Below are 12,358 nucleotides of genomic sequence, written 5' to 3'. Positions count from 1 at the left end.
ATTTTTTGAATGATAAATTAAATTTCATTATTCATCTTTAATAATAATGTAAATTTAAAATTATAAAAAAGTATCACATTCAAATTCGAATAAACTAAAATTGAAATTGCGAGAATTACACAATTTCAACTTAAAACCTCTTCAAGTTGTACTTATTTTAACTTAAGCATTAAAACCTGGCTGGTTTAAAATTCAGATTCTTAAAATTATACTCAACTAAGTGTAAAATTGTTCTATGAAATGTTTATTATTTAAATTGTGTGGTTTGAATATGATCTGAAACTTTAAATTTTAAAGGCCCATTTCACGAAGGTGGTCCAGGGGTCTTCTTTCAGTTTTTTCAGGATCTCAGGACATTTAAATTGTCTCTTACCCTTGAAGCTATGAATAAATGTTTCTAATTTTTGCAACACGTTCGATATTTTTCATTTGATGAACTAGCAGGCTCTGTGTCAAAATGATCTTTAAAGTTGAAAGCCGAGCAAAAAGTCATGTTTTAATTTATTTAACTAAAAAGAATGTAATTATTATCATAACGATCAGAAAGTGTCAAAGTGCAAGGTTCAGCATAAAAGGTGTTTCACAGTCTAAAAAAAAGACACTATTTTTAACAAGAAATAAGTCTCAAAACTAAGTTAACATAGAAATTAAATAATAAATCCTTTAACAACGGCGCCAAGTACTGTGGCAACTAAACCACTAATGTTGTAATTATATTAAAGAAAAAAAGTCACATGGCACAACAGTGGCGAAATCTTAGCCTTAAGATATTTGTACAGAATATTTTTTTTTATCAATGGTAAAAAAAAATAAGTAAAAAAAGTAGATTTGACCTTTTCGAGCAGAAATACGTCTTCGACTGTTGGGTTAGTTTTCTTATCAGAATGATCACTCAATGACAAATTTAAACAGTCTCTTTATTAAAATGAAAAATATTGAGTATTTTTAAAAATCACTTCAAAACCTAATTCAAAAAATCACTATGGAAGTGGTCTATCTCAAATAAAGATGTGTAAAAAACAATGTCTTTTAAAATCTAAATTGAATATGTTAATAATAGAACTGGTCTATTACAGAAGAAAATATGCTTTAAAAATAAATAATATATTGTGAGTTCAACATTCTTGAAATAAAACATTTAATTTTTTTATGACCACCCTGCTATGCAACGACATGAAATGTTTGAGATATAGGTCAAAGCAGATCTACTCGTTGAAAAAAGTACGACCACCCGAGCAACCACCATTGCCTATTTATACGAGGAACTTTTTTCCTCCTGCTTTAAACATCACATCCGTTGAGGTGCTTCCTCCCTATTCAGTATATATACATATATACATACAATATATGCAACAGGGTGCACTACAGCTCATGAAGGGAAGCCATCAGCTTGAGCTTTTGAAAGTCTCAAACATCCGCTGCACCAGCCGCTGCCTGATCTCGCCCGGTCCTTCATCTTTCACGAAAGGAAAGTCACATTTCCTTCCTTTCTACATTTCTGTAAAGGCGTTGCTAAAAAATCAATTCAAAAAAAAGAGGGGTCAATAAGGGCCGTTTGTAGGCCCTGAATAAGAAAAACCTTTTTTTTTGGGGGGGGGGGGGTAAAAAGCTCAAGACCGAATTCATTTCAAACCAGGCAGGTTCTACACTTAAAGTCGCAGAATCTCTCTGAGACGATATATGTTGTTTTTAAGAGGAAATTTTGCGATAAGTATTTTTCCGATTTGTGAAAACAATTTTTTTCTGAATTATGCGTATTTGAATTTTGTGCTTTGTTTTTCAAACGAACCTAAATTTTGTCCAGTTTTTTGTTGAATTTGGCCTTCTATAAGGAAGACATCCTGTGAGTTTTATTTGGCCTAAATAACTTTGGTGGACATAGAATTTTTTCATAACATTGAATTTACTCGTTTCTCTTGCAAACCAGGAAAAAGAATCCATTGAAAAGACGACTCTGTAAATTACGTATCTGTCATTTGCAGACTCAGAGAGTTAAAACAGAATCGGTTTGCAACTATGTGAATCGGTCATTTTCTCAAGGATCTTCGAATCTGCAATGTACTGCAATGACCATTTCAAGCAAGGTTATATTGAATCGGTTTCCTTCTTTTTGAACGAGACCGACTTTTTTGGGGTTAAAACTTTGCACGTGTACAAAATTGTTACAAAAATACTGCTTGGACTTTTGTAACATATTCACAGTAATACAAGATAATGGATTTTAAATGTAGATGAATTTCATTTTTGCATTAAATTAAGTAAGTCACTTAATTTCAACCAGAAATGGAACTGAAGTGCAGTGTCTCGTATCTGATATACGAGTAATATGATAATAAACTGACAAGTATGTTGAGTTTGGGATGATTTTCATTCGCGTGCTCTGAAATTAAATTTGTGCTGGCAGAAAGACGTGCGCGAAATGCGATGCGCTGAGAGTAGCCAATATGGCGTCGATAGCGCTGGATAGTAGCGATCAACACTGAGCTCATGATAGTTGTTTCGTCAACGTTTCCTATTTTGATATATGTACTCAGATCTATAACGGATTTTGAGTATAAATAGAATAATAGTGCATATGTGATAAAAAAAGATATGAAAAAGGATTGAAGATTGACGTTCTGTACCGGGTAGCTTGAAATGGATATAAGTGCCTTGTTTAGTGTCATTATTTTTTTTTTCTTCTGCTAATCTCATCGACTTGGAGGATAAAACAACTTGATTTATTAGACATAAATAAATAATTGATTCAATGCTCACATTAAAAAAAATTATTTTCTAAAATTATTCAATTTTTAATTTTATATTCATTTCATGTTCCTAGTAACTGAGCGATAACGCCATGGAGAATAAATATAATATAATGAGACCAATCTGTAATGCATGGACTTCATCAAAAACGGTCACTTTTTTGTTGCGTGCCAACCGCACTTTAAAAAATATGGCCGCCTCCATTGTTTTGTTTTGACAGGTCGCTTGAACAATTAAATAATTAATAATCAGACAGGATTTTGTGAAATGTTTGTGGAATAAAAAAATTATTCGCCATGGAAGAGGTAGGTAGTATGTTTATGAAATATGAAATTACTTTTACCAACACTGCGTGTGAGAGATATTCGACGCGCCCGTAACAAAAACAATACACATACAACTTATACCACTCAGAAAGTCTTGTACAATATACATTTGAAATCACACTTATTGGAAACATTCGCTTTTATACAGAGATTTTTAATTTTAACATCCTTGCCTTTATTCACAAACTATTAATTGTTCAATCATTATTTACTTATATTTGACTCGCGTTTACATCGGGGGCCATATTTTTCTAAGTGAGGTTGGCACGCCACGCTCGGGAAGTTTTGAACTACACGCGAGTGTGATTTTGCACATGTGTGTATGCGCACTTCTAGCAACAGAAAAGTGTTAATTTTCAGTTCCACTAGTTTGGTCTCCTTATTGCTATTCTACATGGATAGCGTATACATTTTTGAATTTCAACAATCAGCTGACTTAAATTAACCTATTAGTTTCATTTCACACGCACGCGTTGACGGAATGTCCACAATCTTTCTGTCTTACTTTAACCTATAGAGTACATTTTACGTACATAAAGCAGCTGACTTTCAACCAAGCGCGCTACTTAAAGTCATGTTATCATCATCAGTTGACTTTCAACTGGCGAATGATCCTTTTGGTTACATCTGAAAGTCAACCACTTTTTTAGACTGAAATTCAGGTTCTTGTATTACTGTGTTGCATCGATCACAAGAAAAGTTATAAAATCATATTTTTAGGATAAAAATTCCCCTGGCCAGAAAAATAGTTCAGCCCTTCTACATCTAGTATATATAGAGAACGTACCTGATTTACAATGGACTCGGTCTCCAATCGGTTTGCACCATATCACCCTCAATTCTTCAAATTGAAAGAAATTTTTTTAAAGCATGAACCATTCGAATAATTAATTTTTTGAAGAGTTAAAAATGAAAATCCTTTTAAAGTTTTTATTTGTTATCTTCGCAAAAAATGCTTTACTTTTAATTGGTCTTGTGTAAAAAAGTTTTAAGTTAGTGACTTGAAAAAGAAATGATTCAAACCTGTTTGAGTTTTAATTTTCACAAAAAAAATATTTTCTTATTCTGAGTCGAAAACCCGAGGCTTTGATCAAGATTTTGCCCCTCACGAAAAACAGCCCTTCTAGTTCCTGCCCCTTTTCAGGGTTGGCGATAGTTGTAAATGATTTTGAGAACTTTAAATTTCTTTATTTCTTAAAAGTAAGAGCTTGAAATTTTTAATGTAAAACACGTTCAAATTTAAAATCATTCTGTTTTTAATGCAAAATTGCATGCAATTCGGCAAGTTAAAACTTTTTAAATGCGCACAATTATAATTTTAAGATAAATAATTGATTATGGAAAAAACATCGAACGCAAAAATCGGAGTTCTAGAAAGCAGCATTGGTTTTGAATTTCAAGATGTACATGCGGTGGGTAATGAAATATTCATTTTATTTTTTCCTTAATAAAAACCGAGTTTTTATATTATGTTTTTGACTGGGGTAGTGAAATTTTTTTCTGGATGAAATGACGATTTTTGGTCTACTTAGTCTTAAACCAAAATGGTTATAGTGATTAGCTGTGAAAAAATTCCTCTCCAGCTCTAATGATATTTGAACCCAGGTCTACAGATTGCCAGACTTTCAGGTTGCATCAGACTGGCAATCTGTATATGTGTGTTCGAATTCCAGCGTAAATAGAGAGGACTTTTTTTACAGCTAGAGATTTTGTTTGAAGACTAACTAGATCAAAAACCGTCGTTCAATCAACAAAAAACTATTTAATAAAAACAATAAGATATTCTGAAAATATGGGAGTAAAAAAGAAATTATATGAGAGACCTTATTTCGAATAATTTTGTGAAATATTCTTTTTGATTAAATTAATGCTGGGTTGATTCTAACAATGTTAAAATTTTTTGTCTGCTCAGGGTTCTCAAATGCCAATTATTTTGGTAGTATATAGGAATATACATAGGTAATATCTGAACTATAAGAGATAAATGGGAATAAAACTGTACGTGAGTCAAACTATTCCAAGAAATGGCAGAACACAAATCTTGCATCTCACGAGAAAGTGGCGTGCACGCTAAATTCGCATAAGCAATAAAGGGCACGCGCTCGCAATAAACATCTGGCAGGTTAGCTCTGGAACGCGATCTACTCCCCGATTTGCAAAGAGGAAGGAAAGTCAGTGGCGTAAGTAAAATTTAATGACTAATAATTATGAAATGACAAATTGCTCATTTAAATCTCAATATTAAAAAAAGAATAGGAGTTGATTTTAAAGTAGGAAAACAAAATAAAAAAATCTAAATTATCTTTCTAATAACTAAGAAGCCAATATGGTGAAATTCAAAAAAATTGAAATTTGGTGAAATCTATTTTGCAAAACTTTTAAAAATAAAGAAGTCTGACCTCATCAAATTTGTAACGTAACTAATTCAAAGATTCTAGCATTATTTTGAAGGAATCATTAAGTCCTTAAATTTTTTCGACCGCCCAATTGCCAACCTGAATATGCATACAAAGAAAGGAAGTCTGTATTTATTCGTTTTCTCTAAGCCTTATGTATCGATAACAGAATTAGTGCATAGGGCCTGCTTTCTTTCCGAAATACAAATCATTTTGAAGAGGGTCCTCAGGACACCCTCAACACCCTGGTTTACCCCCGCCTTTTTGCTTCCGGATTGACCTTCTGCTTACGCCACTGAAACGACTGAAAACTGAGGGGACTGTCATTCATAATCGAGTATATACGTACAGGCAAAGATCGCGGAGACACGCGTCGCACAACGTGCAGAACTTGCGCCGGCGCTATGTCGCCGACTCGAATCACCAGCTGCTGATTTTTGCTTGGAGCTTGCAAGTGCTTCCAAGTCAAACTAAAATTAGCGACCCCCCAGCCATGCCTAGGCCTTACATGGCCATTTGGCCATCCTACTCTGTTTATGTCTGCATACTTTGCTTATTATTAAAGGCAAAAAAATATTCACAAGTTATTTACATGATATATATATATATTACATCACTCTTTGAAAAAAACTTAGCTGCAATAAAAAATTATTACAGTTTCACACTTTTGACATGGATTGGGGAGAACAGACTGGATTGACGCACAACTATTTGCAACTAACTTTTGGAGTTATAGGCTTTCGTGAATAGTTTTATCATTTGCATTCTTGCAAAATATGTATAAATGATAAAAATTACAATCAGCCGATCTTTCAGATAATTTTTATTGCAAGTTTATCACGTGATTTTTTCTGTACTTTTTGGATAATTTCACTTTCAGTGAGTCGATGAATAACTCAGATTTTAGATTAAACCTACCTACGTAGATATTAATTATTTTTCCATTGTCTAACGTTTTGATACACTTTTGGGTTAAAAGAATCCCTGCCGAACTTTGTGCAAATTTCCTTTGACACTTTTTGACTTAGTGTACTGGAAAAAATGGAAAATATTTGTTGTAATCTTATACATTTAAAAATTGCAGTCAGCAATTAAGCTATAAATAATTACTCGTAAAATATAGATATTAAGTTCTACAATCCACGATTTAAAAAATTAACATCCATATCTTAGTGGCGTGCATCAGAGCAAAAGGGCAATTCAGAAAATACGAAACCTTTGATGGGAGAGTGGCGTGGCGGGTGGTCAAAGCGTGATGAAAAGTTTTTACTTCTTTCATACTAAACTTGAAAATGTACATTTAGAAATTCAAGTACAATTTTTAGTTTCACTTCTAAATATTCTTGATCAGAATTGTCAGTTTTTCCTTTCCAGGCGTAAATATTATATATAGTTTATATATAATGTGAAGTTTTATATAGAATATTCATTTGTTAGATACATTTTCTGTGTAAAACAAATGAATATTATATATAAAACTTCACACTATATATAAACTATACATAATTTTTTCGCCTGGGTTGTGAATATTAAAGGGAAGGGGATTGACAATTGACCAAGTATTTCCCAAGGGTGAGAGAGGCTAGATGCATCGTTAGGTGCATCTAAAGGACTTACCAGTACTGTTACTTTAACAACAAATATCTTGTCAACCGTAAGAGTTTCACAAAAATGGATGTAATTTTTTTGTTTTGATTACTGCATATACTACAATAAATAGTAAATGGTATGTATATTGTGCTCCAAGTGCGGAATGTAGGCAGTTCCACTTGAGTGTGAAGTTTGCTGTACGGGACAGAGGAGAATCGAAAGGGAGTTGTAGGCAAGTCGGAGAGGAGTTGGGGCTAGGCGAAGGCGAGCTGTAAACGAGCCAGAAACGACTCAAAGATAAGTCGATGGCATGTATTGTAAACTTCACAAGAGTTACAACTGCCTACTTTAAACAGCTGTTGCACACAATATTTTTTGTAATAAATTCAGGGAATTTTAGATTTGAGATACAATAAAAACAAATTTTCTCAAAATGTTTTGAAATTTATGGTAAAATAAAAGAAAATTTTCTGAAATTTTTGAATTACAAAAATTCTGGAAAGTGATGCTGATTCGAAATGTCCAAGCGCAACAGTGACGTGGCTGGAACTTTAAAGTGGACCGCCCCCTAGGTGCCCGCGGGACTTTCCAGGAATGTTCTGTGATCACGTGATGGAATAATGTTTCATCTGTCAGATTATCAAATTTTCATGCCAGAATTATCTACTATATAAAATTCAAATTTTTGGAGTTGAGGCTCGATACCGTCCACACCATTGCATAGATCGACTTTAAAACGCATATACATATATGTTAGGCACTGGATATGGTTCCTACCGCAACCCGAAACGCTACTTGCTAAAAGCTTTTGTTTCATAAATAATTCAAAATAGCATTGACTGTATATCTATATATAAATCAAGTGGCGTAACCCCCCGTGTAGAAATACCCCGGTTTGACCCGACCAGTAGAAGGTTTCTGGCCAGAATCTCACCGGGTCAAACCGGGATACTATTTTGTTAATTGCCCGGCCGGGATCTGACCGAGTTCCCACCAGGACCCAGTCGGGCCAAAATTGGTGCATAATAGAAGTATCATAACCTTAAAAACATCTTAAGAAATATTCACAAACGACTGCCGTAAGTGGGTCGTTTGTAGATATCTGACAGGCGAAAGATCAATTTTTTGTGTTTTTTTAATCAATTATGAAAGAAAAATTAATCTAATTTTAATTTAAATTTTTTTGTGATACGATTTTTGCTTATTTTTAATGTATTTATATATTATCTTGAATAAGCAAAAAACGTAATTAGAAGAGAAATAACTTTTTTTGAAAAAGGTTTTGAATTACGTTTTCATGCTTGCACGTAATAACGATTCGGCGACTTCCGGAGTGCTAAAAACGCAGTAAAACGTCGGTGGACGCCAGGTTATCCGTTAAGAAATTTGTTAAATTACACAAAATTGTATCCCATTTTCTGGAGCAAGCGGATTATTTATAAAGGTAAGTGAATTATTTTGTTAATAAGTAAGCATTATTAATATTCTTCAACGTTAATGTTAAAATAATTTTCTTAACCGGTTTCATAGGTTAGGATGTCACGTGAAATCCTTATTTTATCTCTTGTAAAAAAACCTATTCAAACTAAGTTACGCTTAAGGTAAATTTGTTATGTAATTTAACTTTAATTCCTGATAGGAACTTAAGAATCTTAACCTATATTTTAGTGCTTATATTGATTCAATGTTTGTAGTTAATACATTTATTATTATGAATGCAGTTCTTAAATTGAAATTCCAACATCTTTTTATAGGTGGAAATAAGTGCTGACAAAGATTCTTATCTCTACCTGTTGGTAGAATATGTTCGCTGTGGTAAAAAGGCTTCAGTAAAATGCGATAGAGGAGCCCAGTCCAAAACCGGTTGGTTTCCGACCGGGTTACCCTATTGGTATCCGGGATCCGATCGGGTAACCCGGCCGGGTGCCGACTGGGTCCACCCGGCCGGAATCCGAGCAGCGCTGCGTGACGAAACCAACCAGAATCCGACAAGGCAGCCTGACCAAATTCCGGATACAAGCAGGGCAAACCTGCCGGAATCCGGCCCGAACCCGGTCATAATTTCTACACGGGCCCGGGGGGAAAGTAGGATATCAACCAGAGTTCACGACCGGCGCAGTACCGCGCCAGTTGTAAAACAGAATAAGTACCAGTACTGGCTCTTAGTACTGTGCCAACTATCGGCATAGTACTGGTTTACGACTGGCCTAGTACTGACTGTCATTACTGGTAGATGACTGACGCAAGAATTCCGCCAATGGTTGGCGCTATACTGGTTTACAACTTGTGATGTTGCGGATTTCCCGAATATCATCGACTAGGGACTGTCGTCACCTCCACCTTAGCGAGGCTTCTTCTGTCTTGTGACCTTCTGCGTATTCATCTTCTGGCTCTCCCTCCTGGATTATCGTATCTGCTCTCTCTTTGGCCGTCCGAGATCCACGACATGTCTCTGGTGAAAATGGACAAAGGCGATTATTAGCTTAATTATGGATAAAGTAGGTAATTTCGCCACCTTGCATATTTTATTTTATTTCTGGCTGTTGATGCCGTTTCTCTTATCTATTGTCTTGGGAGTTATGGAGTCCAAAATCACATCTGCCGTTCGAAGGATGGACTTCCATTCTCCACTTCTCGCACAGGAGTGCATTTAGCTACCCCGCTAGCCACGACTTTCCAAGGACCGCTTTTTCTGCTTTTCAAAAAAAAAGGAAAGAAACTTGGTCGATGACTTGGTTCAGCGAGGCAGAGGAAGACACAACGAAGAGAAGAAAAGGCGATAGGGCAGACCAATGGAAACGAGCCTACATGAGGATCTCACCCCAGTGGGCACAAAATTTGGCGACGTCTTTACGACATCGTTACGACATATTTACGACAACTTTACGACATCCTATGTCCATTTCGTTTCGGTGTCTTTGCGATATCGTAAAGACATCGTCAGATTATACGACTTATTTACGATATCGTAAAGACACCTTTACGACATGGACATTGGATGTCGTAAAGTTGTCGTAAAGATTTCGTAAAGATGTCGTAAAGACGTCGCCAAACTTTGTGCCCACTGGGACTCTTGACCGTAGCAATTAAAATTAGTCCTCTGCGCAGGACACTTATTATTTCGCCCATCAATCACGGTTCATCGCGTTAGCATACGCAAGTTTCGAAATCAGTCTTGTTTGTGAACTCAAGGTGCGAACCACGTGCTCCCAGGCGATCCGCTGATTAATTTGTACGAAGGTAGGATCTTCATCCTTTTATTTATGGTTTGGCCAAGGATTAAGTCCTAATTTATTAATTATATTATTTGTATTTCTTTTAAATAATTTTACTCCTTGGCAAAATCATACCAACCTTTATATGATTCTTATTTGTATTACTATTATTATGTATCTGTGAAATATTTTTTTTTAACGATGTGCTGAGTCCGAAATCATGTGCCTTACCATTTTATCTAAATTAAACCGCAACAATGTCCTTTCAGTCTCCCATTATATTCCTGTAAAATTGTATTATCTGAGATTATTCCCCTTTCCCCTATACACAATTTAGACTCTAAAATGACCTTGTTTGATATCTCAGAGTATTTCAATGTGCTTTCAGTCTCCCAATATATTCCTTTAAAATTGTATCAGCTGAGATCATTCCCCTTTCGCCTATAGACAATTTAGACTCTAAAATGACTTTATTTTATATCTCAGAGTATTTCAATGTGCTTTCAGTCTCCCAATATATTCCTGTAAAATTGTGTCAGCTGAGATCATTCCCCTTTCCCCTATAGACAATTTAGACTCTAAAATGACTTTATTTTATATCTCAGAGTATTTCAATGTGCTTTCAGTCTCCCAATATATTCATGTAAAATTGTATTAGCTGAGATCATTCCCCTTTCCCCTATAGACAATTCAGACTCTAAACTGACCTTATCTGATATCTCAGAGTATTTCAATGTGCTTTCAGTCTCCCAATATATTCCTGTAAAATTGTGTCAGCTAAGATCATTCCCCTTTCCCCTATAGACAATTTAGACTCTAAAATGACTTTATTTTATATCTCAGAGTATTTCAATGTGCTTTCAGTCTCCCAATATATTCATGTAAAATTGTATTAGCTGAGATCATTCCCCTTTCCCCTATAGACAATTCAGACTCTAAACTGACCTTATCTGATATCTCAGAGTATTTCAATATGCTTTCATTCTCCCAATATAATCTCATAAAATTGTATTAGCAGAGATCATTTCCCCTTTCGCCTATCGATGATTTAGATTCCAACATGACTTTATTTTATATCTTAGAATATTTGAAAGTGCTCTCAGTTTCCCAATGTATTCCCATAAAATTGTGTTAGCAGAGATTATTTCCCCTTTCCCATATGGATGAGTTAAACCTAAAAATGACTTCGTTTTATATCATGGAATTTCTGTGTGCTATAAGTTTTCCGATGTTCCTTCAAAATTGTTCCCACGGATACTATTTTCCCCTTTCCGTATACGTTTAATTGTTATTGTAATTCTGATTGCCACTTTTCCTTTTAAATTAATAAAATAATCAATTTTAATTATCATTTTGAAATCGAATTTTGACAATTCATTAAAACCCGACCCCTTTACCATTACCTAATTTTGTTTTTAGACTGAGCTAAACATTTAGTTTGAATTAGAGTTACTGCCCGATTGTTTTGTTTCATTTTTCTTGTTTTGTTTTATAGTTCGTTTCATTTACATCCCTCTTATCTCTCTTAGCAGTTATCGCCTGCGTCTCTAATTGAGAAATTTTACAGATTAGAAATTGCGGGGTTTGAAATTAAGCATTCCATATTCCTGATCTATGAAGGGACACTTTTTGAGTTATTTGTGTGTTTTTCTTTTTCGGTATACATTTTGGTTATCTTGTTTCTGGGAAGTGTAGAATATTTCTCTTGAATCTGTCCCAAGAAAGGACTGGCGCCCGGCCTAAAGTGGATTTTTTTTAGAAGTAATTATTTAGTAAAGGGTAGGTTGTGCGCGGCTAAGAGAACCCCAAAATTCTATTAGAAAAAAATTTGTCGCGTCGCAAACTGGCCCAGTATTGACCGTCACCACCGATGAAATACCGACATAGGAGTTCCCCCAACGGTTGGCGTGATACTGGTATGCTACGGGCGCAGTACTCATACGCATTACTGGTCAAATACTGACACAAGAGTTCAACCCACGGTTGAACAGTACATCAACAGAACATATAGTACATCATCATAATGATGTACTATATAATGAAATATATAAAAAGTAATTTTAGGCATTTGGGGGGGGGGGGG

General features: G+C 34.9%; 1 protein-coding gene across 1 annotated transcript in view; it reads left to right on the top strand.

Annotated features, from left to right (window-relative positions):
• LOC117176632 overlaps nucleotides 1-12,358 on the top strand; it is a 33,152-nt gene that overhangs the window by 9,067 nt on the left and 11,727 nt on the right. The window contains exon 4 of the mRNA XM_033366886.1: nucleotides 5,197-5,254. Coding sequence (XP_033222777.1) covers nucleotides 5,197-5,254 — 58 coding nt within the window. The remainder of the gene's footprint in view (nucleotides 1-5,196; nucleotides 5,255-12,358) is intronic.

The sequence above is a fragment of the Belonocnema kinseyi genome, chromosome 7, assembly GCF_010883055.1.
Source record: "Belonocnema kinseyi isolate 2016_QV_RU_SX_M_011 chromosome 7, B_treatae_v1, whole genome shotgun sequence".
In the NCBI taxonomy this organism is placed as follows: domain Eukaryota; kingdom Metazoa; phylum Arthropoda; class Insecta; order Hymenoptera; family Cynipidae; genus Belonocnema; species Belonocnema kinseyi.
This window is presented reverse-complemented; position numbering and strand designations above follow the sequence as displayed.